The 27756-nt window shown below is 41.1% G+C and overlaps 1 protein-coding gene across 4 annotated transcripts; it reads right to left on the bottom strand.

Moving 5' to 3' along the window:
* Positions 1-4243: 4243 nt before the first annotated feature.
* On the bottom strand, positions 4244-27282 carry CSDC2 (cold shock domain containing C2). 4 transcript variants are annotated; one of them, XM_042470406.1, is made up of 4 exons: positions 27043-27282; positions 13333-13519; positions 10658-10780; positions 4244-5898 (listed from the first exon to the last, which is right to left on the bottom strand). In XM_042470406.1, the coding sequence occupies exons 2-4, from the start codon at positions 13506-13508 to the stop codon at positions 5736-5738; spliced, it is 462 nt and encodes a 153-aa protein (XP_042326340.1). In that variant the 5' UTR covers positions 13509-13519; positions 27043-27282; the 3' UTR covers positions 4244-5735. The 4 variants fall into 4 exon arrangements, with proteins under 4 accessions (XP_042326340.1, XP_042326338.1, XP_042326339.1 ...); XM_042470404.1 differs by having other exon boundaries at positions 13333-13522; positions 27043-27281; XM_042470405.1 differs by lacking the exon at positions 27043-27282 and adding an exon at positions 25945-26036 and having other exon boundaries at positions 13333-13522.
* Positions 27283-27756: the final 474 nt, after the last annotated feature.

The raw sequence follows: 27756 nt of genomic DNA, 5'->3' as shown, positions 1-27756 counted from the left end.
CGACAGTGAGCTGTCTTGTGTTTTTGTAGTTAAATATTGTACCTTAATGTAGATCTTTTAAAAACTGAAGAGATGACATGAAATAACAGCTTCATTCTTTTGCAGAGTTACATTTACCAATACTTACAGAAGCTTGAACAAGTCTACTTTGGCTGGAATGGAAAGATATCCACCAGGTTAAGGATTATATCATCTGCTTAGAAAAGTCAGCATTCTTTTGGGTTGCCAACATTAATTGCTGCCGTTTCTAAGTGCCACTTTCTCAACTGTGTTAGAAACAAGACCTTTCATTGCTCTGCCCATGGCCATGGCAGCTGAGATGATAGTTGTGGTCTCCTCTACAGCTGGAGGAACATGAGGCTGAGTTAACAGATTTACATGTATAAGCAGCACTGGCACAGTCCCATAACACCTGCACGTACAAGCTTGCAAGTAGGAGAGATAAGGGGAACAAAATCTCCCCTGAAATTTTCAAGAGCTGCTACTTATCAAAGTAATAGATTGTACGTATTGTGTGTCACATGGCTCAGTGAACCAGCTGTCATGCAAGGCAACTCCTTACCTCTTTTTTATAAAGATGGTATTTGCATAGAGTGTCCATACCATACTGCTAGCTCCACAAGATCTTGTTTGCCCGCGCAGCTAACACCAACCACACTTGGATCAGGAACAGGAACACTAAGATAAGGTACCAGATTTCCTTTCTTCAAGCTGCCTTAGATACTGCTGACGTTATGTCATTCAGGTATCCATCCTCTCCTGTTCCAAAAGAATTACCAAACCAAGGAAAACAAGACAAAAAAGGAAAGACTCATGGGAAAGTCACTTTAATGGTTTATTGCCAGTGTTACAGAGGTCAACATGGGGTCAGACAGGCAAAGACCACAGAAAAACTTGTAAAACACGGACAACTATAGGTAACAAGGTTATTCAGAAAGAATCAATTCCCAGAGAGAAGTCACAGTTTTGTGGCACTCCCACTGGTATTGCACCTTCAAGGAGAGGGACAGAGGCTAGGAGCTGCTGGTGCTGAATGTGAGCAAGAGGTCCCTCTGGTTATCACAGGAAGCAGGTCACACAGAGGGGACTAAATCCACCATGGGGAGGAGCGGGGGTGGCTTCCTTCCAATCCATGCTTTGTTCCTCCATGGGCCCTAGACAGCAGATGGAGAAACTACCAGAAATAGGACCTGTTCATATATCTGCATAAGAGCTCACTGGTTAGTTGTGAATACTATTTTAAAAACCCACTACCTCAATTTTACTTCATGCACACAGAGATTCTCCTGTGACTCTTAAGTGTTGTTTGGATGCAAGAACACTAATTGCATGTGTTGGTCTTTTAGTCCAAAAGCTCTAAGAATATTCTCATCAAAATCAGCCACGTTGGTTCATGGAAGGAACTAGTTTCAAAAACAAGAAAATGAACCAAGTTCTGTTCTAGAATGTAGTCCACAGCCCACCACCACTTTTTTTAAATGCTGCTTGGAGACCAGCATATTTGTATTCATAGCAATAAGCATTCAGTCAATTCATATGCCAGTCTTTTGGGACTGTGTTACTTCACAGCCAGCTGGGTTAACAGCCATTTTTTAATACTTGTTTTCAGAAAAGTTCCTACTGCTTGGAAAGGAGCACACCAGTGAGAGGGCTATGTTTGAACTTTTCTTAACGCTGTACACTCCATGCACATGGAGCTTGTGAGAAAGGAATTTAAAAAAAAAACCTCTCAATGATGTTCAGTCTGTTCCAGAAACTCTCGTGTGATTTTGCTTAATGCTTAGCTCAGACCGAGATCTAGGCTGATCCACTGGCCCATGGACTCCTTACAAGAGCCAGTTTCCATCTCATGAAGAAACCAAAGCATATGTACTCAGTGAAACTTTCTGTGTTCCAGAATATATCTCCTTTTCACTTGCTTTAAAAGAGAATCACATTCCTGCCAGTGGCATTACTGGGTAGGGTGTCACCTGGTGCAGAGCATTTCACCCGGGAAGGGCACCTATTTGCCCCTCCTGCTACTCCATCATTGAACTTCCTCCCCAAGGAGGCAGTGTGATGACAGAGCAGCTGGGAAGCCCACACATTCACTACTCCTGCACCGAAGGAGAGGAGGACCGAACTGGGTGTCATCCCTCCTCTGGGGTGTCATCCAACTTGGTTTGCACCGTCCCGGTGATGCCACTGACTCCTGGACAGACAATCCTCCTTTGAAACAAGGTGCATTTTCCCCATGCACTTCCTTTTGAATAAAATGTGATTAAGAAGCTCTCTTCAGGGTTTTTATTTCACCAGAGTTATGAACCATAGCAGTTAGATGTGAATTCAATATACATTCACACAGTATCTCAAAGCCTCTAGAGAAGTACCCTATGTACAAAAAATGCAACTTTGAAAAGCAGTCTCATTCTCATAATGCCAGTACATTATGGTCTCTTCCTATCCGGCTCTCCTCAACTCATTCAGAAGGCACCACATGTCCTCAGCTTCTCATAAGCACACTCACAGCTTTCATTCAAACTCCTGTTACTTCCTAAAACGATGATACTTACTTTTAGTGCATCAAAAGTTGATGTGCATGTAAAACTTCTCTCCAAGGTCAGACAACCTCAGATAAGGCATTGCCTAAGTAGCTTTGAAATTGTCAATCTACTTAGAATGAGATTGCAAACCACCATGCAGACTCCTAGCATGCACACCCTATTCGGGAAACCATTTTACTACAAACATATAGAAGAATACTAGAAACCAGGTTTGTGCTTTTAGACATGACCCTGTATATCCTGGGGAAAGTACTGTAGTAAAATGTTTGGGAAAGATTAGGCAGAACTAAAACAATTGCAGTAAGCATTCAATACAATAATGCCACAAAATCCCATTATCTATTACTGCCTCATGAATCCTGCCACTCTTAAATATGTATTATCACCATTCCTCCATCTCTTTTGTACATAATCCTTCTTGGCTACAAAACAAGACACACTGGGGGTAATCATCAAAATGTTCAGGTTAAGATATTAGAAGGAAGAATTGAAAAAGAAACCCAAACATCTATCCTGAGGGAACACACTATCTGCAACAATCAGAAATACAGTACATGGACAATACTGAAACCTGCATCTCTGTAGATGCAGCAATCCAAAATATTCTTCTCCAAAAAGATTTCTACTATTAAGAGCAACTATACAGCACCCAAGTGGATAAAACAGATGCATCCCAGAGGCTCTATTCTATTCCAAATGTTAACAGAATAGAATCTTCTAACAATGTTTTTGACTTTCTTTTGGTATGCCTTTCAAGAGAGACAAATGCCTTCAGGGGACATCTTTATGTTTTCATATATATATAGAAAATGCAATGCCATCTTTGTTTTGGCTAAGATTGAAGACTCCAGATCTACATACTATTATAAGCTTTCATGTAACTAATCTCTTTGAAACCAATGGAAATGGACATATCTGTTGTCCTTCTCACATAATATTTTACTGCAATTTAAGACACTAATGTGACTCCAGATAGTGCAGCTGCTTTTACTTTCCTTCAAGAATAATAGGGAAAGAGTATCTTATGCAGAAATAGCCATCTCTTGTGTTAAATAAGACACATACATACACCAACAGGTTGAGAGCGAGACTCCAGCACTATTGGCATCTTAAACAAACCACTGCTATATACAGGGGAATTGGCACATTTTAAACACACCCCTGCTCTTTATGGTGGAGGGGTTAAGGTCAAGCTGGAGATGAGGAACTCTGGAAAGGTTCCTCTTTATCATTCCAAATACCAAGGTGTTTTTCTGTGGGAAGGGGTGCATTTTTTAAGTTTGCTAAGCGGAAGGTAGGACCATCATTCTCAAGACAGACACACATTTCAGACATACAGTTGACAAAAGGCTAAGTCAAGAGCAGACAAAGTATGATCCATGAACCATATACAGTTCCCAAGGGTCACAATGTGGCTTCCCAGGGTTCATTTGGAATTTCACAGACTTTCACTACCCTGGAAAAAAACTACTTCATATTCATATTCCATATCTTCTTTTTCTCCTTCTCTGTCTTAATATAAACAGCCTCTCCGAAGTGGATCAGTAGTATGGCAGTCCAACAGTCATGTAAATATGTGGACAATTACTACAGCATTAGACTAATTCCTGAATAGCATTGAGAATGATTTAATATTAAAATAAAACTTGAGGCCAGCATTTTTACAAGAAATCTCTACTCATTTTCCAAACTTACACATGACACATGCCTCTTCCGGCGGAAGATAACTTGCACTATGACTTAACAGATGGAAGCACCAATGGATGAGACAGTTTCAAGAATGGCTTCAATGGTGATGTTAACCAGTGGTTATGCTTAGTGCCTCATTAATCCAGAATTAGAACCTGGACAAGTTTTTTAAACTACAATTCCCAGAATTCATTAGATACCATGGCAGTAGTGCCAGAGTCTTCTTGTCCCTATAGCCCAAAAAGTAGAATTCCAGGCTCTGTCTCAAAACCCATTGTCTTCAGATTATAGTCCTTGTTTAAACAGAGGACAAAACAAAGTTAGCAATTCTTCCTCTGTACCATACCAGAAGAAATCTAACAAATTTAAGTGGAGCTATCACAGCAGAGGGTACCATGGTTATTTTTATAGAAATTCTATTCTGATTTTTGTATTCTACTAGTTTTCTGCACAATTTATTTCAGATACTTCCAGTGCTTTAAGTGAAAACAATAGCAATCACAGCACCATCAATCCTGTCTCCAAAGCTCACTTAGCCACTAACCTCAACAGATGCTGGCAAATATGGACAATGATCCAGGAAAATGATGCCAGTGGGTTACAGGGAGTGAACTCACTGCACTCTCATGAAGTTGAGGAGAGGAGGACGGAGACAAGTAAATACACCTTCAAGTATCTCCATAAGTGGCAATATCACTTGGGGAAGATTCTGGAAGACACTACAGCCCCAATACTTTGAAGTTATGTAAAACTGTACCCAGAAAAGAAGGAATTTTTTTAGTGCCACACTTAGTACTGTTCAGGCTGAAGATGAAGCTTAATGCAAAGTCAGTGGTGGTGGTTATATGCTTGGTCACTGTTCAGCATAAATAGGATAATTTGTTAAGGGAAGCAGGATGACACATTTAGTCATTCTGCAACATAAACACCAGGTCTCTTTCATACAATAAAGTTATAATACTTTGATTCTACTTTAATTGCCATGTCCACATCCTACAGGACACTGGGATTGGTAGTTTGGTGAGCGCTCTAACAAAGAATGCTGAATGTATTGTGAAACTACAAATTCCAGAATTCCACAGGATGCAACCATGGCAATTAAAGTGAACTCAAAAGTGCTACAATTGTGTGGTATGAGAAAGAGTTTGGTCTTTCTGGATGGAGGTACACATGCATGCCAACACACACGCACACACATACACAAACCAGAAGCTCTGATTTTGCTCAGTCTGGTACAATCAGGAGTTTATGACATATAAGAGAGAAAATCCACTCTTTTCCACTTTTTGCTTGCCATCTTGGGGGGAAAAAGCACATTTGCCACCCCCTCCCCCTCAAAAGGTAAATCTCAGAAAAGACAAGATATAAATGCAAACATGTCACACTGCAAACAAGAATTGCCAACCAGGCCTCTTTCATTGCTCCAATAGTTCCACCACCACCCACCCGCGCCATTCAACTCCATTTCCGGGTGGAGTTGGCCTGCAGGCTCAAAAAAGCAGTTTACGAGCCAATTATTTGGCCTGACCATGTTTCATGCTTTGTGTGTGGTGCTAAGTGAGTGAGCACCACCTCCACAGCCTGGAACTTCTGATTCTTTGGTGGGATGGGGCAGATTTTGTATGTGACCTCATCTCCTTCTACTGGGACATATTCTCCCTCGATGCTGAAAAGAAAGAGAAGGAAGACTTCAGAATTCTCAACTCAGTTGAGGTGAAGAATAACTGATATCATGAAACAGAACAGTATAATAGAATCATAGAGTTGGAAAAGACCTAAAGGGCCATCCAGTTCAACCACCTGCTATGCAGGAATATACAATCAAAGCACCCCCGGCAGATGGCCATCCAGCCTCTATTTAAAAGTCATACAAAATATAGTCACACAAAGTATAGATGAGTATGAAACCAAGCGGCTTCTCCAGAATTCATTGGGATATCAGTTTCACGAGGAACGTGAGACTTCATGTGTCTGACATAGTTATATCAGTCTCACAACACTTTAATTCTCATGGCTCTTCTGAATCCTGGGATGTTTACTCTGTTGAGGTACTCAGAAGCCTCTGCTAAAAAGCACTAGTCAACTCTCCTAAAAAACTCAAGCCATCCCACATTACAGAACTGCTTTAATCCTTAATTCTTCTCTTCTCAGAGTTCCTTTGTAACTTCTAAGTATCTCAGACCACAAGTCCTAGGTTTTCTTCAAGACAGAGACAAGACAATTACAGTGGTATAAAATTTAGTAATTGTGCAGTTTATATACACCTTTTGAAATCTTAATCAATTCTCAGAGGTAGAATTCCTGATTTGAAACATTTAAAATGTGTTCTTAATAGTTTCTCTAAGATTGGAAAGTCACACCAGCCAAAAACACAAGGAGATATATTGTACAGGCAAGATCTCACCTTTAAACCACAACCTGCTGCCAGCAAATTCACTGGCCATGCATTCAGCAGAACTGAACACATAGAAATATAAAACTAAATGCATAGAAGTGCACACACGCAATAACTCAAGGGGTGTTCTCCATAAGAAATCGAACTTCCTAATTCCCATTTTCACAGACAAGGTTTCTGCACTTCTGCACATGTAAGATGACTCTTCACAATTCTACTGAACACATGGCCAGCATGCTTAGTGGACACTAGATTTGCCAAAAGGAATCCATTTCTCCTGCTTTCCATGTGAGTAAATGTAGATGGTGAGGCCATTTGAAATTTCTCAGATTAAAAGAGAAGGCAAAGGCACTAAAAGACAATCTGAAGGTGCATGATACTGTCTCATGGTTACAGCAATGCAGTTTCAACCTAGCTAGGAGACTACTTGGAAATTGCACACATAACATGTAAAATATCCTAGAAAAGAAAGAATACTGGAAGTGAACAACAAGCTCCACAGATGTTCTTGTCGGGAATGGTTTGGCTTCTTAGACCATGTTCTGCACTTTCACAAGAAAGGACTTCTGGCTAGATATGGGCTGCACTTCACAGCTTTTGGCAGGAATATAGAGTGGGCCCTTGGTATCTGCTGGGGGTTTGTATCCTCATGGATACCAAATCTGTGGATGCTCAAGTCCCATTAGATATAATGACATAGTAAAATAACATCCCTTATATAAAATAGTGAAACCATTGTTTGCTTTCTAGGATTTCTCGACTATATTTTAAAAATATTTTCAAGGTGTGGATGCTTGAATCGGTATATAAAAAAATCCATGGATAAGGAGGGCTGACTGTATTTGCTGAGACTCGCAAATCTGATCAGGAGGGCTTTAAACTGAAAGATGAGGGCGAAGGGACACAGTATTATGGGAGCAGGGAAATATCATGTACCAGGGACAAAAACTTCAATGAGCAGGAGGAATTGGACCAATAGTACAAGTAGCCAACAATGGGAGGAAAAATACAATGAGGAAGCAGCTGGAGAGAAAGACCCATGCTCTTAAATGTCTCTACACTAATGCACAGAACATGGGAAATAAACATGATGAACCTGATCTCTTGATGCACAGGAAGGCAAATATGACTTAATAGGCATCACCGAAAAATTAGTGGGATGGCTCACATGATTGGAATATAGTGAGAGGAGTATGCCCCCTTCCAAAGAAGCAGACCAAACCAGACAGGAGGAGTAGCAAAATTGTATGTCAGGGATCTGTGAAGAGATCCACAATGTAAAAGATGAAAACCAAGTTGAGAACATTTGGGTAAAAACCAAAGGAGAGGGATACAACAGTGATATTATTATTGGGGGGGGGATCTACTATAGCTCTCCAAGCCTCATAGAAGATTTGCACGATGTTGTCCTAGAACAGATGAGCAAATTTTCAAAAAGGAAAGAAAAAGTAGTAATGGGAGATTTCAACCTCCCTAATATTTTTGGAAGTCAAATTTTGCAAAGAATGTAAGGAGTTTATTACAAGGAGGAATACAGGGCACCCTTGGCTTATGTGGGGGATCCGTTCCGCCCCCCCCCCCCGCGTATGCTCGAGCCCCATTCAAGTGAATGCATGTGGCGGTGGCGCGGGCGCATTTTAATGGGACGCACTGCCCCTTGCGCCCCGCACGCTCCCGCACAGCTCCCCCCAGGTTTGAGCATATGCTCAAACCCATGTATGATGAGGGCGCAATGTATTGGAAGTTTAAACAGGGTTTATCCCATGAAAATCATGCAATTACTATTAAATCACAATTAAGATTTTCACACACAGCAGTCATTATCTCAGGAATAACCAGGGAATAACCAGGCAATAAACAACAACAAATCATTCACCAAGTTGATGGTGCTTTAATCGCTTTTGATTGCAACATTTTGTGAAAAACTTTTATTGTAATTGCGGGATATTCCCAGGATAATGGTACTTTAATCACGATGTCATGTGAAAATCTTAATCGCAAATGCCCCGTTTACACTTTCAATTGTCCCCACGTGATAATTGTCCTCGTGTATCCCATTACTTGCAATGAGGGGGTTCAGCTATTTTGGACTTGATCCCAAGTATTGTAATAGGGATGAATTGGTCAATAAGGTGGAAGTAGTGGGATCCTTGAGTAGGAGTGACCATATTCTCCCGGGATTTGTTACACAGACAAGGGGGAAACTAGAGGCAGTCAAATATGCACTTCAGAGTTTAGGAAAGCTGATTACAGTAAGCTGAGAGAAGCACTGAGTGAGATCCCATGGTCAGAAATACTCAAAGGGAAGCGTGTTCAGGATGGAGGGGAGCTTCTTAAAAGCAAGATATTGATGATACAATTGCAGATAATTCCAATGAGAAAAAAATGTTGGAGGTGTCCCTGAGCTTGTTTCAAGCTTTAGCATTTCTGACATTCTCACTACTGATACTGGCTATGTGTTAGTATTCCTCTTTAGTGATTCCCTCTTCTTCCATTTCTTGTAAATGTTCTTTTTGAATCTCAGTTCATCCGAAAGTTCATTATACATCTGTCCTGAAGAAACCAGGTAACACTTAGCCTATCTCCATTGGCTATGAAGAACTGCGAAGAACCGTGATCACTCATAGTCAGAGAACCTTTTAAATATCTGAGATACTATCAATCCCAGAGAGCAGAGCCTGAAAGTAAATGACACCAAGCAATCACTTCTGCAGGGTAACTTCTTTCTTAGGACACAGAAGAGGTTTTTATATGGTACCAAGCCAAATGTTACCATTTCAACCCCACTCATTGCTTAAAAACTGCTGAACCTTGATACCTTGAGACACATTTTCCTACCACATAGAATCATAGAATCGTATAGTTGGAAGAGACCACAAGGGCCATCCAGTCCAACCCCCCTGCCATGCAGGAACTCTCAGTCAAAGCATCCCCTACAGATGGCCATCCAACCTCTGTTTGAAGACCTCTAAGGAAGGAGACTCCACCACACTCAGCCTGCATTACAGTTAGCGCATTGCAAAAAGTGTGTGCAAGAAGAAGCAATGCAGTTCTGTTTACTCAGAAAGAAACTCTACCCTGTTTGGTTGAGGCTTACTACCAAGAAATGTCTACGCATGTACGTAAGTACTATACTACATAGATATGCATTTTATTTGTTGTTGTGTGCCTGCAAGTCATTTTGGACTTATGAAGACCCTAAGTTGAACCTATCATGGGATTTTCTTGGCAAGATTTGTTCAAAGAGGGTTTGCTCTTGCCTTCCTCTGAAGCTGAGAGGGTAGGACTTGCCCAATGCCATTCAGTGGATTTCCAAGAAGGAGCGGGGACTTGAATTGTAGTCTCAAACCACTACACCCTATTGGCTCTCCATAGATACAAATATGTGTGTTTAATTTATCTACTGCATTTATATCCCATCTTTTCTCTAATGAAATTAGAGGTATACATTGCTGCCCTCCCCACTTTATCCTTGCAACAAACTGTGAGGGAGATTGGGGGAGAGTCTCCCCCCAAGTCACCAAGTGAGTTTATTTTATACATAAATGTTACACAGTGGCATTGTGTGTGTCTCTATCATACCTTACCACACTAGTTCAGCTGAGCTTTCAAGATTACTTGGTTTTCCTTGCTAAATTTTAAATGAGATTTTGCATTGCTGAGTAATGGAAAGGATTTTCACATCACACTGTGGAGGTGGGAAGGCAGACAAAATAGGAGATTTTATGGCACATTTGCATCCAGGATATATCACACCACGCAATAGCTGATGTCTCAAGCAGTTATTTAGAGACTTACAAAACTATTTTTATTCAGTTCATGTATAAAAATAACATTTTCTGTCAAAATCAATCTAACTGTGAAATGAATTCTCCTTAACAAGTGTGTACTCCACCGTGTGTTACACTAATGCACTGTCACACTCTGGACTGAGATGAGAAAAAAGAGCATAGAGTGCTCAGACAAAGCATCTCTGGACAATGACCTAAAACATAAAAGGCTCTTGCACACAACTCCCCACAGAACTCACTCAGAAACATGGACGAATATGTCCTCTGTGCCATTTTCCGGAGTGATGAAACCATGGCCCTGGGAGCGTGAAAACTGCTTACATACACCCTTATAGACAGGACCAGCAGAAGCACGAGCCGTCCTAGACAGAATGAAGAAGAGGAGGAGAAAGGAAAATCAGGAAGAGTCTGAGCTGCATTGGTAGTTCCAACCAAGAAGATGCTTTCTAGACAACACTCTTTCAAATCCCCTCCTACCCACAGTCAAAACACAAATAATAATTTAAAAATTACACAAATTCAGCAACACCGTAAGATTTTTACTTTTCAAATTTGACAGATAATATGGATAAGTCCACCCCCCAAAAAAAAATCTTCTAAAGTCAATTACCACCAGAACTCGGGATATCAGTGAATTAGGAGAATATTTGCAAGAAGTCCTAAATTATGTGACTCCTTTAGAAACATTAGCCCCAAATTCATTAAAAATGTCAGCTCTCATCTACCTATGCTGAATATTTTTTAGCCCATCCTTGCTCATACAATGGACAAGAATGAACAAAGCACCAGGACAGCATTAGTATCAGGCCATGGGAGTATCCCAGGTGGAAAAGAATACCTGCCTTCTGCCCAGGATATTTCCCAAGTTCCTGGTGATGTGATAAACATTGCAAGCCACCATCCTGATGTGCAGACTTCCTTCCATGCGAGCCATAACTTAACTTGGGTAGAGTAGACACTGGGCCAATCTGATCTGTTCTAGAATCTTTGTTTGTCATCTTGGCTATCCATGGTATCCTCAGCACTCTTCTCCAGCACCACATCACAAATGAGTTGATTTTATTTCTGTCCACTTTCTTCACTGTCCAGTTCTCAGAGCCCTTCATGGTAATGGGGAATACGATGGCTTGGACAATCCTCACTTTGGTGTTCAGAGTTATATCTTTACACTTTAGGATCTCTGTAAAATCTTATTAATGCCCTGTACCTATCAACTAGAAGAGTATTCAGATGAGAAAAACAGCCCTCAAAGTCCCAAGTTTTGTTCCTGTACAAATCAATTTATTTTTGGGGATCCACATGATGTCTTCCTCATTCTGAAGTATTTCTAAGAACTCCTGATATTAGCCGAGGAGCTTCTGGGAACTCCCACCATTTTCGTTCCTACTTCCTAAGTCAGTTTAAAGCAACACAATATTTTACAAAACAACATGTATCTCTATACTTGGCTGTCTGTTTGTTTATCCCAGAACTAGTGAAGACAGCCGCCACCAGTTTCAAGACACACATTCGAACAGATATCAAGAGAGGGAAAGCAAAATCTTTAACCAGTGTAAAATTGGTAAAGTACTTGAGCATTTAGACTATAAAACTTCTGAATAAAGAATGTTCAATGGAGCCCCACTCAGCCATGGAAACCCACTGGGTGACCTTGGGCAAGTCATACTTTCTCAGCCTTAGAGGATGGCAATAGCAAGCCCCATCTGAAGAAACCTGCCAAGAAAACCCAGTGATGAGTTCACCTTAGGGTCACTATAGGTCGATAACAACTTGAGGGCACACAACAACAACAACAACTGCTGCTGCTGCTACTACTACTATTTCTGAAACTTGTCTGAGTCTACAATGTGACACATGATCTGTGGGAGGGAGAGAAGGAAGAGCACAAGGAAGGGAAGAAACCCAAAACATTTAAAGAAAGAATTTGGATGCAAACCTGGGAATATGTAAGTAAAATCCAAACAAAAACAACTGGAAACTCCAGAGACTTTTCTCCCCCCTTCAGGGTGAGCCCTAAAGCAACCATATCAAGAGGCAGATTATAGCTGTTATGAAAAAGTAGTAGCATGTTATTTATTTATTGCTGTACCTGCCTTCAAGTAGTTTCCAATGTATGCTAACCCTAAGATGAATCTATCATGAGATTTTCTTGGCAAAATTTTGGAGGAGGTTTGTCTTTAGTTTCCTCTGAGGGTGAGAGAGTGTGTCTTGCCCAAAGTCACCCAGGGACTTTCCCATGGCCAAGCAGGGATTCAAACCTTGGTCTCCACATTAGTTGTCCAAAACTCAAACCACTACACTATGCTGGCTTTCTTCTATTTACTTGGATTATTGTTTTTTAATGCCAAGGATAGGGAGAGATGCTGTTGTGCGAAGCAGTTCCTCAGCTGTCAACATAATGGGGTGTCTTAGGCAACAATGCACCACCATTTGGATGGGTGATGATGGGTACCATTTACTGCTTTGCCTTAGACAACTAAACGTCTTAGGCTAGTTCTGTTTATTGTCTTAGATATTCAATGCCATTTCAGTCTTAATGTGATTTCATGTGATTTAGATTCTATCGCCTAGCCTGTTGATAACAGCTCTGGCTGATGAGGACTCAGTATAACTGCTGGACTGATAAGAAACCAAAAATAACAGAAATTAGACTAATTACAGTTTGACAGCTCTCTCTAGGATTAAAGTCATAAAGATTTATATCAGAACTGGGCCAGATTTGTACTGCATGCACAATTGAGAACAGGCTCAGAGGTATAATTAAGACAACAATTCCTCATCTCCCCCAGTCCCAACAATGTATTCCATATCATCAAATACTACAACAAAAAGCCAGAATGTTAAGCAGTTTTAGCATCAACATATGAATTGCTCCACTAATGCCCTTCCCCAGTGGCAGAATCTGGCTACTTACGCAGAGTATGTCCTGGTTCTTTTTGTGGGCAGGGGGCTTGGTAAGTCTCGAAGAAGGTGACTACCCCTCTCACAGATCCTGCTTCCTTCCCTGTTGAAAGGGAAAATGGGCCACACAGGTGACTTTGGAGAGTGGAGAGGCGGCACAGTGGATTGAGAAGTCTGGTCAGACGACATGGTGGGGCTGTCTTCTGGAATGGGAAAAATAATAAGCATGGAACGATCCACAACTTTTGGAATCATCTTGTAGCACAAAACAAGTGAGAGAGAAACAGAAGTCCTAATGAACAGTCAGATGGTAGGGACCACTACGGAGGAATAAATAGCAGCAGCAGCCCTGCTTCCATGAATGCCTTCACAATGAGAGATTTTCATTATAACATTTCAGGTTACTTAAAATTTTGCACCTATAGGCTATTTGGAGCTTGTCTAGATTATCTATATACCACAAATTCCCCCCAGGCTGCCTGTGTGCTGTTTACATTACATTATGTTTACATTACACTGGATGAAGCCCACTCTCAAAATGTGACATGATTACTCTACATGATTCCTCTTTCACTTTTAGAAGGAGAGGAGTATTTTGTCATGCCATTTTGCAAAGCTCTTTGATGCAGGAAGTGCTACGCTGGCCATGCCACTGGGGAACACTCAGGGACAACATGAACTTTGGTGGCTCCCAAATGTTGATGGCAGCACAGCTTGCAGTGGGTAGGTGTGGGTATTCAGTGCACCAACACCCAAGAAGCCGCCCATCCCTGGCATAATAGATGTTTTCTTCTTAGAAATTATGGTTGACTCTGAGGATAGCATTGCTTTAGGCAGTTCAGCTACCTTTGGGGGACAAGGCTAATAGCTCACTGATACTGGTACCCACCATTCAGCTGGATCAGATCTGCTTTTGCAAAAAATACAATTGATGATGCCACGAAGCTACATTTACTATCCTGTACTATCTTGTAATGGTTTGTAGACATAATTCAAAGTGCTGATTATGACCTATCAGGCCTTATATGGCTTGTGTCCAGGATATCTGAAGAATTGTATCTGCCTTTATGAGCCCATTAGAACTTTAAGATCTTCTGGTGAGACCCTTCTCTCTGTCCCACCACCTTCTTAAACTCATCAAGTAGGAATGGAGGACATGGTCTTCTTGTATTCCAGCAAGCATTTTGGAGCTAATTGCTTTATATAATTGAATTTTCTCTTTAAGTGTTGCACTTTTAAAAATCTATGCTTTAATCTATGTTTTCAATTTAATGTTTTATATGGTTTTAATTCTATAAACAGTTTAATATTATTTTATCTTGACTTTTGATAAGTTTTAGCCATATGTGGATTTACCTATATTTATTTTATTTTGTGAGCCACACTGAGTCCCCTTTTGTGGAAAAGAAGAGACATAAATAAAATTATTGATTGATGTGAAAGAAGGCTATCCTTCAGGTAGCCAGCCAGGTTCCTCCACTTCCCACTGTCATTTTGCATTGATTTCCTGGTGACTTCTAACCCTCAGGACCAATCCTTTCCCCCTCCATTGCTGTTGGACCGCAGCTCCTATTATCTCTCACTGTTGGCTCTTACTAGAACACCAGAATTGTACTGACTGCTCTTCATATTATTCAGCCCAGTAAAACAATTAGGAGCCAGCAAACCATTCAGCCAGTGATCAGTTGATACTTCTAGCAAGAAAACTTATACTTTCCCTGACAGCCCATGAGGTAGGAGAGGTTAGGAGGAAATAGCAGCCTTTTCGCTGGCTCTGATCCCATTCATAGCTTCCATCAGGTCTTCTAACAATTACCCAATAGAAGATGTGACTGCAAATAAAAAAGTGGTCACTGTTTCTGCTCTACTGTTTCCACGTTTCTATCTGACCAACAAATATGGTTTCAACCTAGATGCCACTTCCAAAAAGACAAAAGTGCAGTAGCTTCATTCACATAATTACATTCGATCACATCATGCTATCTGCTGTCATTCACTTCCTAGAACATTATGGTTTATCACTTTTGGCCACCACACTGTTAAAATGGAAGCTCTTCCTAGATACAGATGTGGTGCAGCTGCTTCAGGCTTAATTAACCATGTTAATTATCCATGCAGTGCTGTGTAGATAATTAAGAGCTGGCTGCATGATGTCTTTGGCTCCACTATTATCTTCTGACTATCTAGTTTGTTAATCTCTGGTGTGAATCATAACATTGCTTCCATTTCCTATTTTTACTACAATAAGCTGTCACTTCTGGGCTAAAGGAATTCTTTTTGCCAGTGACCTCATGTCATCAACTCTACTGCTTCCCTGTGGCTCCTGCAGTGAAACACAGTATGAAGTTACAGGCACTGTGCTGTTAAGAGCAGGGAGAGGAGACACACAGGAAAAGCAGTCATCCTGGGGAAAGAAGATAAGAGGAAAAACATCTCTCCAGAGGCATCAATCTAAGCTAGCAGCCTAAGCAAAAAAAGGGGGGATGATGAAATGGACAGGGTAGAATTTAAGCCCTTGAAAAATAATCAGACTTTTTGCTTAGCAACCCTCACCTATTTACATTCATTGCTTCTCTAATGAACATGTGTTTATATAACCCCAGACATTAAATGCAAGCAGCCAAATCTCCTTAGAAGCATGCCACATCAAAGGTGTAGTAACAGGTTTTGAAGGGTGCCCTTACGGAAGACCCCATCACCACACTTCAAAAGAAAAACAGCCAAAATGCAGGCAGCTCTGCAGTTCCATAGCAATGAACTGGCTCTACTATTTTAATATGCTTTCAGGCCCAAGCTCTCCAATGGCTACACCAAAATATTTTGCACTATAGAGGTTGAGTATCCCTTATCCAGAATGACAAAATCTGAAATACTCCTAAATCCAAAATTATCCACATGGGTGGCTGAGATAGTGACATCTTTGCTTTCTGATAGTTCAGTGTACACAAACTGTACACTGTCATGCACAATTTTAAAAAATATTGTGTAAAAATTACCTTCAGGTCATGTGTATAAAGTTTATAAAGGTAAAGGTAAAAGTTTTCACTCTGACAAGGTTGTCAAGTCGTGTCTGACTGTAAGGGGCGGTGCTCATCTCCATTACTAAGCCAAAGAGCCAGCATTCTCAAAGATGACTCTGTGATCATATGGCCAGCTTGACTGCATAGAACGCTGTTACCTTCCACCAAAGTGGTACCTGTTTATCTACGTCTACTGATAGGTTGGCAGAAGCTGGGACTAGTGATGGGAGCTCATTTCATCATGTGGCACTTGGACCTTAAACTGCTGACCTGCCAATCTTACAATCATCAGAGTCAGTGTCTTAACCACTGAGCCATTGTGTATAACTTTATAATGTGTATACAAAACATAAATGAATTTCATGTTTATAATCTTGGGTCATATCTTCAAGATATCTCATTATGTATATGCATATATTCCAAAATCCAAAACACTTCTAGTTTTAGGCATTTCAGATAAGAGAGACTCAATCTTTTAATAGAGATAGTTCACAACAATTTGTTGTTGCTGGGGAAATCCACATATAACCTCCTCCATCTGCTCTGAGGGGTTGAATTGAAAATTTGAGAGAACATGGAAGCCTGAGATAGACAGCAGATGATATCACTCTTATCTTTTTAATTGAAGGGTACATAGCCTAAATACCCTAAAGCAGTGGTTCCCAACCTTTGGTCCTTCAGATGTTCTGGACTCCAGTTCCCATAATTCTCACTGTTGGCCAGGTTGGTTGGGACTCCTGAGATGTGAAGTCCAACATAAATGGAGGATCAAAGGTTTGGAACTATTGCCCTAAAGACACCAGATCTCAAAGGAAGGAACTGGCAAAACTCACCTCTGAGTATTTCTTGTCTATGAAAAGCCAATGAAATTCATGAGTTCATCATAAGTCAACAGGCAACATGAAGGCACATATGCATACCAGTGCATAGCTCTGCAAACCCAGGCTCCATAACAGAACTGCTCAGAACCCAAGCTGTGAAACTCATGAACTCTAAGCTTGTCTTGGCTACCTAAACAGGCCCTTTGTGAAGAGGATGTAAGAGAGGGAAGGGAAAAGTGTCATAATTTGTGAACCCCAGGACCCACCAACATTTTATGATCCAAAGACCCCCCAAAAAACCATGTGGGATGGGGGCAATTTCAATGCATTGAGGGGGAGAAGGCCATTTCTAACACACTTCTTGTTGGAGATAAGTCTTTTCCTGAGCCTAGTCTGGTAAAAAAGGGCCAAAAATGTGCTGTGACACCCCCTAAATCCTGTGGGAGGGGGAAACAGCAGGATATTTAGGTCCAGCCCTGCAATGTCCCGACAGACCCACTGTGACCTCCTAAATGCTAACAGTTGCCTACCCCTGTAGTAAGGAATAAAACCAGTAGGATATGTTGATGTTTCAACATTCAATGCCAGGAATAATACACTGTTGTTGTTTTTTAACATTCTAGGCTGTGGTTGGGCAATTAACTTGACGGGCAGAGTGCCAATCCAGACCATTTGGGGTGTTAATCCTGTCACAATGCCAGTGTGGCCATGTCAGTATTAACACAAGTGGACTGCAGGTCTACTGTTGTCATTATTAGTAAAACTTCAAAGTGTTCACTATTGTCCTAGGCTACAGGTGGGGATTATGCAGACCTGCAGATGTTGCTGGAATGCAGCTCCCAGCATTCTTCACCATAGCAATCCTGGCTAGGACTGCTGGGAGCTGCAGTCCAACTGCATATGGAGGACCACATTATTCCTTTTGTGAAGGGGCAATTTTGAATACAAGAAACACTATACATCAACGTCCTCAATAAAACTTTCATTGAAACTTCCCAGAAAACAGACCAGCACCTAAATTAAGAAATATGAGACTTGGTTGAAGGTTATCTTGCCTCTGAAGGCACAATCATGTTGTTCCCATCAACCTCTGCCAAGAAATGCAAACATTCACTACAGTGGTCATCATTCAAGGCTTCTTAGACCAGAGCCTTGCCTCTTAAGGTGTCAGCACACAACAGGAGTACATTGTCATTATACATTTGTAGCAGTTTGGTACCACTTAATTGCAATGATTCCAGCCTGGGATTTGTAATGTTCCAATGTACGTTTTCTGCAACAGTACTCTAAGTTGAATGCTGAACTAGAACTTTTTAACAGATAACTGTTATCTCAACGAATGCAAAATCTCAGGATTCTATAATAGGTTGGAGCCATGGACTTTAAAGTGCTAGCATAGAATAGTTGAAAGAATTTACAAGAGCCATCCAGTACAATCCCCTGCCATGCAGCAATACACAATCAAAACATCCCTGATATATGGCCATCCAGCCTCTGTTCAAAAACCTCCAAAGGAGACTCCGCCACTCTCCAATGGAGTCTGTTCCACTGTCAAATAGCTCTTACTGTCAGGAAGTTCCTCCAAATGTTGAGGTGGAATCTCTTTTCTTGTAGTTTAAATCCATTGCTCTGTGTCCTAGTCTCTGGAGCAGCAAAAACAAGGTCATTCCATTCTCAATATGACATCCCTTCAAATATTTAAACAGGGCTATCATGTCACATCTTAACCTTCTCTTCTCCTGGCTAAACATATCCAGCTCCCTAACTATTCCTCATAGGGAATAGTTTCCAGAACTTTCCCCATTTTGGTCACTCTCCTCTGGACATACTGCAGATTGTCAATATCCCTGTTGAATTGTGGTGCCCAGAACTGCTCACAGTTTTCCTGGGGTAGGCTGACTAAAGCAGAACAGAATGGTACTATTATACCCCTTGATCAAGACATTACACTCCTATTGATGCAGCCTAGGGTCATATTGGCTTTTTTAGCTACTGACTCATGTTTAGCTTGTGGTCTACTATGACTACTACATGCTACTATAACTGTGCTGTCAATACACCTTGAGTAATATAACACCAACATGTCCTCATTTCAAATCCATTCAAATGCCAATAATAATAAAACCTTGAATGTTTCATTCACTCCATATTTCTGTCTATGTCTCATAGCAGATTTATACAACCTGCAACCCTAGTGCAACATTGCAAAAGCTCTCTGTAAAAATCAGTTTACATCTCTGGCAAAAACAATCCTTTTCAACTTCAGCAACCTCCTGAAGTTCCTCATTGCTATCCAACATGATGTTTTGTGAGGAATGGTATGGGGTGTCTGGCAGCAGGTTTGAAGTGGCAGAACTCCAACTTACTTTTACAAGTTGGGGGACAGATAGTCATTCTATCCATCTGAATGATTTTCACTGCATATACATAACCCAAGGATTAAACAAAGGACTAGCAGGATGCAAAATAGAATTTGGCACCAGTAATTGCTCTACTTTACAGCTTTAGACAGCAGCCCAACTATTCTGTTAATCCCTCAGAATCAAGCTGTCTTGCAATAAGACAGCTAGAAAAGATCAAGGCCCTACTATAATAGGGCATTAAAAAGAAATGTTGGATGGCAGATAACTTTGGAGGGCAAAGTTTACTCTTTTGCATTCTTCTACAGTAGAAGGTTGCAAAAGGCTCAACTTTCCCTTCAAAGGATCTATTATTTGCTCACCATCCCATGGCCAAAATTCAGCTCAAAAACACTTGAGCTACCAGAAGTAAAGTAAATTTCTGTAGTTCTGGTCAGAGTGTATAGAAGAAAAGAACTTACCAGAGGTCCAAAACACATTGCAGAAATAATCCAGTTTGACACCATTTTAACTGCCGTAGTCCAATGCCAGGGAATTATAGGAATTGTAGTTTTGTGAGACATGCAGCCTTCTCTGTCAGAGCTCTGGTGCCAGAATAAACAATTCCCAGGATTCCCTAGCACTGAGCCAGGGCAGTTAAAGCGGCCTCAAACTGGATTATTTCTGTAGTGTGTTTTGGACCTTAGTGATCTAAACTAAGATGGAATTTATCTAAGTGAATCAAGGAAAAGACTCCTGAAAGTTTCCTGTGAAGTTCACAAGTAATGCATTATGGTATGAGAGCAACAGCCACTAAAAACAGAACCTTCTTATTCAGAGACAGAAGGATAAAACTAGTGGGTGGATGGATGGTTACCATCCACAAAAAGATCTATTTTCCATAGGTTTATCTAATCAGATTGATGGCAGTGAGCTAGACTTTATTGCATCTTGCTGCAGTTAATTCCATGCATGTAATACTCCCATTGAGTTATCCCAAACCTACTGCCAAAAGGTTTTCAGTGGTGGATTCTCAAGCTTTAGCCTTTTGATAGGAAAGTAAAATCTACTTTTTAATGTGCACCCCTCCCCAAACAGCATCCAGACCTTCAAAGTTCTGACTTGAGCTCCAAAACACAAGAAGGCTATTTGGTACATTTATATTCTACCTTTCCTCCAATGAGTTCACAATGGTGAATATGGTTTGTTATTCCTTGCCATATTATCCTCAGAAAAACACTGAAGGTAGATCAGGATAAGAAAGATTGATAAACCAAGAGTCACTTGTGGGGACTGGAACCCATGGGGTACAGAATCGCTCAAGTGCAAGATTAAAACTCTAATATGCCAAACTGGCTCCCTGCAGTTGGAAAAAAAAATGGCTTGCCCAAGGCAGTCAAGAGGAGAGAAAAGAGGTATTTGCAAATATGAAGCTTTTGGCTAACACTGCTAAATGAGCTTTGAGAAGCTGCATTACGTACTCTGTTGTTGTGTGCCTTCAAATCATTTCTGACTTATGGTGATCTTAAGGCAAACCTATTGTGGGGTTTTCTTGCCAAGATTTGTTCAGAGGGGGCTTGCTTTTGCCCTCCTCTGAGGTTGAAAGAATGCGATTTGCCCAAGGCCAACCAGTGAGTTTCCATGGCTGCATAGGGATTCAAGACTTGATCTCTGGACTATAGCCCAGTGCTCAAACCAGTATACTACTCTGGATTCAGTAGCTCCTTTCAGAGGACTTTATCCTGTGGGGGGGACTCTGGGGGGGGGGGATCAGGGATTCCTGAGACATTTGCATGATCAAAAGGTTTTCCCACACATAGTGATTAAAGAGGACTTATCCCGGGATCCCATAAATGAAAATTATGCTGATTATGAAAATGAGGGCTATCAGCTAGTCAATGCTAATGTATTACATCACATGAACATATATTTTTGGTTCTAGGTACAGTATTTGGGTATTGAGAAATAGCCTGCATACAACACCCACAAACACTCCTATGGACATGCATCATTTTAATCCCAATTTACACTCTTGGGTTCAGATAATATTCCAGAACTCATCAATGCAAATTTTTTATTCATGTAGATTAGGGCCAAACAGAGTTGCAAGTAACTTCACTTGCATCTTCACAGCAGACTATAGGAAAAACAAGCACAAGCCCTTTTAAATAGGCTATAAAATTATTATTTAAAGACGTTTTAAAAGGTTTTCTTAATGCAAAATGCCAATGAAACATACTCATCTGTGAAGAAAGGACAGTGAGCCAATACAGACGATGCCTGCACTGAGCATAGCCCCAGGAGGTACACTATCCTGCTCGTTCTGCCAAGTGGTGAGGAGAAATTCACCACACACACAAAATGCAAACATGTGATAGAATAGATAATAAAATGGCCATCTACCTGGGCTCAAATACATAGGCTATTTTTTTAACCTAGTGGACAAAGTAGAAGGCATTCAGCAGATCACCATGTCCACCAGAGAATGCTGTTAATTTTTTGGGAAACCAATGCGCTACTTAAATAACAACTCCACATGCCTGGATGTGCAAGATGTAGCTCTCCAGATGTCCATGAGTAGCATCTTCTATCATCCCTTGCCACTGGCTATGGTGGGTAGGGCTGATTGGAGTTGCAGTTCAGAAACATCTAGTAGTCATCCACACATCCCTGCCCCTGCTGTAAACAATCATTGCATGAAGCAGGTAGCAGATCATACCATAAACTCTGTTCATTGCACATGCATAGTAGGCATGTTTAGAAGACCCTTTGAGCAGCACACAAAATATGGATCCTGCCCCACACAGAGTGTGTACACCTTGTATGTACAGACTTCATTTAGATAATGCGAACAATGCATGGATTTTGAGCCTGCAGGCATGAGTCTATATACTCACACACATACACAGTTCCTAGAACAACAATTCCACGTAGAATCAAGTTTAGGCTGTACCATTCATGCTAAATTCCTGGTGTGTTATTCATCATTATCAACTGCTGGGGGGGGGGTCTTCTCTCTCGGTGGGAATTAGTGATATATTTTTTTTAAAAAACTGTGTAGGTATCTCTTTTTATTTTTGTCACAAATCAGCCACATCAGTTATAGAGCAGGCTGCTCACTGAACAAGCTTCACCTCTCCACTTCCAGTAATAAGACAGTGCCTACAAAGAGAATAGTACCTGACTTTCCTCAACCCTGCCTCCTTTGCAGCAGACAGAGCAAATGTCTCAGATGGCATTTTTAGCTATTCTACTCACATACATATTTAATTTACATAAGCTGCCCCACACACCAATCCCTTCTTTTCTTCCCAGCTCCTTGTTGTTAAATCTCATAATTCTTCTTTTACATATCTGAAATGCCTTGTCAGACCAAAGAGGACTAAATTGCTAGCACACACACACATACACATATCTTGGTTCTTCCAATGCTTATCTGAACAAAGGTGCAAGTTCATTCAATCAGTGAATCAGTCCTTCTAAAGCAAGGAGAGTGTACATACCTATCAAACAAAGCTTTAAAGAGAACCACCCCTCTGCCAAACATTCCTGCTTTCCTTTCAAAAGGTTAATGAGTTCTCCCCAATTACATTTCCAAGTGGAAATTGATTTTGCTTTTCCCAATGCCTGTTCCTGTCTAATTTACACATTCAGATTTTCAGTATTCTCACAGACTTTTTAATGTTCTATGAAAAACATCCTATAGTTAAGCAAGGAAGGGTGAGAAAAAGTGGAGAGGACACTTGGTATTTGTATTAAAATAACTAGTTTTTTTAAAAAGGTGTATCAAGCACTTTTGTAGAATCTGTTTCTCTGCACCAGACTGCTCCAAATATACACATACGCCTATAAATAGTGCACACATACTCCCACCCAAATTAGTCTAGAGAACATATAAAAGATGTTTTCAGGTCTACAGAGCTCCAGAAATAGATCAGCCCCAAAATTCGAGACAGACAATACTGCTTTGACAAAAATACCAGGGTCCTACTTAAGCAGGTTGGCTGCCAAAATTGCACAAATCAGGCTCTCCCCTGTATACTGAAGCAAAGCACAACCCTCCCCCCCAACTCCAATTTACATAGCTAAACTAAAGCAGCAGTTAGGTCCTCAAGTACTGTTGCACTACAAGTCCTAGGTTCCCAGATTCCATTTGTCATACTGAGTGGGACTTTGGAGAGCTGAAATCCAACAACATCTGGGAACACTAAGCTGGGGCCCAATGCACTAGAGTCTATTGACTACATTTTACAGTTCTTATGAATGTGCAAATTATACACAGGATCAGGAACCCTGAACAAAGCTCAGCCACCCATGACATAGACAGCATTGACACACCTCTTGATCACACATGGGGACAATACAGATGATTGAGTAAAAACATATTGTCTGAGCAATTATTTCTTTCAATATTATTATCACTAATATGTTTTTCCTAAACAGTCATGCTTAAAAACAACTGTTATGAACGTCACTATCTGAGAACTAAAACTGTAAGTCACTGGTTGCCTTAATGGTCTATAGCCCACACACAAATACAGTGGGCACTTGGTATCCGCTGGGCTTTGGTTCCAGGATCCCCCATGGATACCAAAATCCATGGATGTTCAAATCCCATTAAAAACATGGCACAGTAAAATTGTGTCCCTTATATAAAATGGTAAAATCAAGGTTTCTTTTTAGAATTTCTATAGTTTTAAAATATTTTCAATCTGTGGACTCTTGAATCCATGGATAAAAAATTGGTGGATATGGAGGGCGGACTGTATTTAAAATAAACCAAAGATATGAAGGTCTTATGCCCTTACTCCAGTTTACATATTACACCATACTCCTTAGAGGATCAAAACTTGTACCTAACCTTTTTTTTTTTAAACTGTAAGTGAGCAATCTGGCTTCCAGATATTTTGGAGTACAACTCCCCCCATCCCTGGCCATCAACAATTTGCACGGCACTAGTTAGATAACTAATCTAAAGCAACTAGAGGACACCAGATTGGGTAACAGCATTGACCATGAGATTATAATAGTCCCTTTACTCCTTTTCCCAGACTGGCAACAACAAGGTGATGAGAGCATGAATAAATTCCCCAATAGGGATGTTTTAAAGGAACCCTTCCCAGTTTTGAACAACTCCAAGAAGAAGGGAATACAGTATGTCAAAATAGAGATGGATGTACTGTATAATTTGAAACCTCCATTAAATTCCTAGGAACAGGGCGTCTCACGTTTGAGAAAGATCTCCGATTCAGCAGCTACACAAATAAACTGCCTGATTATTTCAATGAGATAATGAGTGCCATTTTTGGAGCTCAAGACAAATGCATTCTCAGTTTTGAGCAACTCTAAGAAGAAGGGCATGTGTCAAAATAAAGGTGAACTATATTATTTGAAAACTCCATTATTTTCCTAGGAACAGGACATCTAATGCTTAAGATCTCCGATATGGCAGCTACATTTACAACCGCCTGATTATTTCAATGAGAAACGAGTGCCATTTTTGGATCTGAACACAAAAGCATTCTTGAGACTCGGAAACAAGGCATCTGGAGGCGGGTTTATGATCAAAACACAGCCTAGTAGTACAACCTTTCCCATCCTGGTGCCCCTTGCTAGAGGCTTACGGGAGATGTAGTCCAACACACCTGGAAGGCTGTTGGGGGTTAGGGGAAGGTTTTCTAGGAGGACCAATGGGGTGGAGAACTGTGCAATTGTGGAGTCTTTAGACAGTACTTCCAAAAACCAGAATGCATCTCACAATGCTGGATTGTGATTGATCAACCTGACTGGGTTTTTTAATTAATAGGAATCCTATCACTATATTATATTCCTTATAATATACAGTACTATATTATGTATCTATGTATACACACTATAAATACACAGAGGTAGCTGTGTTGGCCATTTAACAGATACAAACAAAAATCCATCAGTCATACCTTTATTGGCCAACCGAATATATCCTCCTCAGCATAACATCTTTACTAAGGACTGAAACAACATTCAGGCATCTGACTAACATCTCCAATTGTGTTTTTTTCCTCCTGTTTGGTTTATAACATCTTCCCTGACGAAAAAGCCCAGGAAGCTTTGAAAGCTTTCAAGAAATATATTGTGCATTTTGGTTTGCCATTAAAGGTATCACTGATGGATTTTTGTTTGTGTGTATATTATATTATATATAATAGGAATACTATAATAGGAATGATAACAATTTATTTATATCCTGCCTCTCCCTCCAGATCGAGGCGGGTTACAGAAGTGCAATTAATACAATAAAATACATAGTAAAAGCAAATCCATAAAAAATAATCCCCATCCCTCCCACCAAAGGAAAAATAACTAATCAAAATACAGATTAAAATAGTTTAAAATACATCATACTATCGTTTTAGGATCTTTCCCCCTTTCATCCCTCCTTTCCTTGCACCCTTATCCCCCTTACCTTCTCAGAGGCAAAATAGCTGAATCCCAAACCGACTGAAAGCCCCTTTCCTTTGCTCCTGAGCTGGATGGATGTTATGGGAAGGGAAGGGCACACTGTCACTTACACTGGCGGACCAGAAAGGAAGCCCCAGTGATGCCTGCCAGCCTCCGACAGATAGACAGACTCCCCTCCCTGCCAAACCCTCCAAGCAGCCATTCACACACAGCTCAAATGACCCTCCTTTCCCAGGACCTGTCCTACATTGGGGGGGGGGGGAGAACTAGGTGCCCTCCATTTCCAGGATCTGTCCTCCATTTCAACCTTCTATCCAGGAAGAATCCCAAAATGTCCTCCATTTGGAGCAGGACTAAGCAGCATAGATTTATTATTTATAGTAGTGTGTGTGTGTGTTTTAAAAAAGATTTTATTTGGTCATTTATCCTAGATTATTTTGTTTTTCTCTCCATTTGGCGGTGCTTTGTCCTCCTTTGCCGTCATGGCAATCCGGTGGTCACCCTGCCTACAGTCCCACCTTTCTGCCCAGGGGGCATTCCCAAAGGAAGGTCCTCCATTTTGAGCAGGCATGGCTAAGAAGGATGCCTTTACATTGACAGGAGTGGTGTTTGGTTGTTGTTGTTTTGGGGGGGGGGTAGTGTAGGTCACGTCCTCCATTTTTCCTGGAAGGTCCTCCATTTCGCAGTGCCTTGTCTTCCTTGGTGGGGAGGACACCCCTCTGGACACCAGAGAAATGCGGGTCGCCCCCCTCCCCAAAAAACAAGAGCCATAAGAAACAGAGAGTTCAATGAATAATAATAATAATAATAATAATAATAATAATAATAATAATAATATAATGAGTCCCTATATTGGGAGGAAGGTGGGATATAAGAAATAATAATAATAATAATAATAATAATAATAATAATAATAATAATAATAATACAGGCACCCAGCTCCACCACATTCCCTCCCTGGCTTCTTCTTCTGCCCACCCTCCTCCATCCTTTTCTTCTTCCTCTCCTCCTCCCTCAGGGCAGCCTTTGACAAAGCATCCCTCTTTCCTCCTCCTCCTCCTCCTCCTCTTCCTCCTCCGAGAAAGAAAGGCAAGCCCCTCACCTTGTGGGAAAACAGCAGTCCTGGCTTTAAGGCTCCCTGCCTTTTGCTCTGCCTTTCCTTCTTTTCCTTCCTCTCTTGCTCCTTCTCTTCCTTCTCCTCCTTTTTAGCACTCCTCCCCTCCTTTCTCCTTCCCTCCCTCTGGGCTACTAGCAGCAGCCCTTCTGAGGGGTTTCCAAGAAAGACCCTCCTCTCCTCTTCTCTTCTCCTGCCCAAACCCCCTCCTTTTGAGCTCCTGACGTCAAGGGAGGGAGAAAGGAGGCAGGTGGGAGGGATGGGGATGCCTCCAACTCCTGGCCCAGCCTTTAAAGAGACCCACTGGGCTGGGCAAAGGGGAAGCAAGGCAGCAGGGGCATCACTTGGGGGTGCAGGCCCCACTGGTGACAGCCTAAGCGAGGTGACACCACTGCTCCCCAAACATTTATTTGTCCTTTTGCAGAGAGAGGCTGTGACATTCGCCTGTCTCCCTTTAAGACGCTGAAGAGATTACCATATATACTCAACTATACGCCAAGCTCATATATAAGTGGAAGGCAGGTTTTGGGGCCAAAATTATGGATTTTGATATGACCCGTGGATAAGTTGAGGGTAAAACTTAGGGGCATTTAATAAAGGACAAAGAAAGGAAAACAATAGCTATTTGTGCTCATATGGAAGGTATGGAGAGAGAGTAGAAGAGGGTCAGTGCTTCCAGGGCAGATTAAACTCTTGCTTTCA

Source organism: Sceloporus undulatus, chromosome 5, assembly GCF_019175285.1.
Source record: "Sceloporus undulatus isolate JIND9_A2432 ecotype Alabama chromosome 5, SceUnd_v1.1, whole genome shotgun sequence".
Lineage (NCBI taxonomy): Eukaryota > Metazoa > Chordata > Lepidosauria > Squamata > Phrynosomatidae > Sceloporus > Sceloporus undulatus.
The sequence above is the reverse complement of the archived record's forward strand: the minus strand, read 5'-3'. Positions and strand labels throughout refer to the sequence as shown.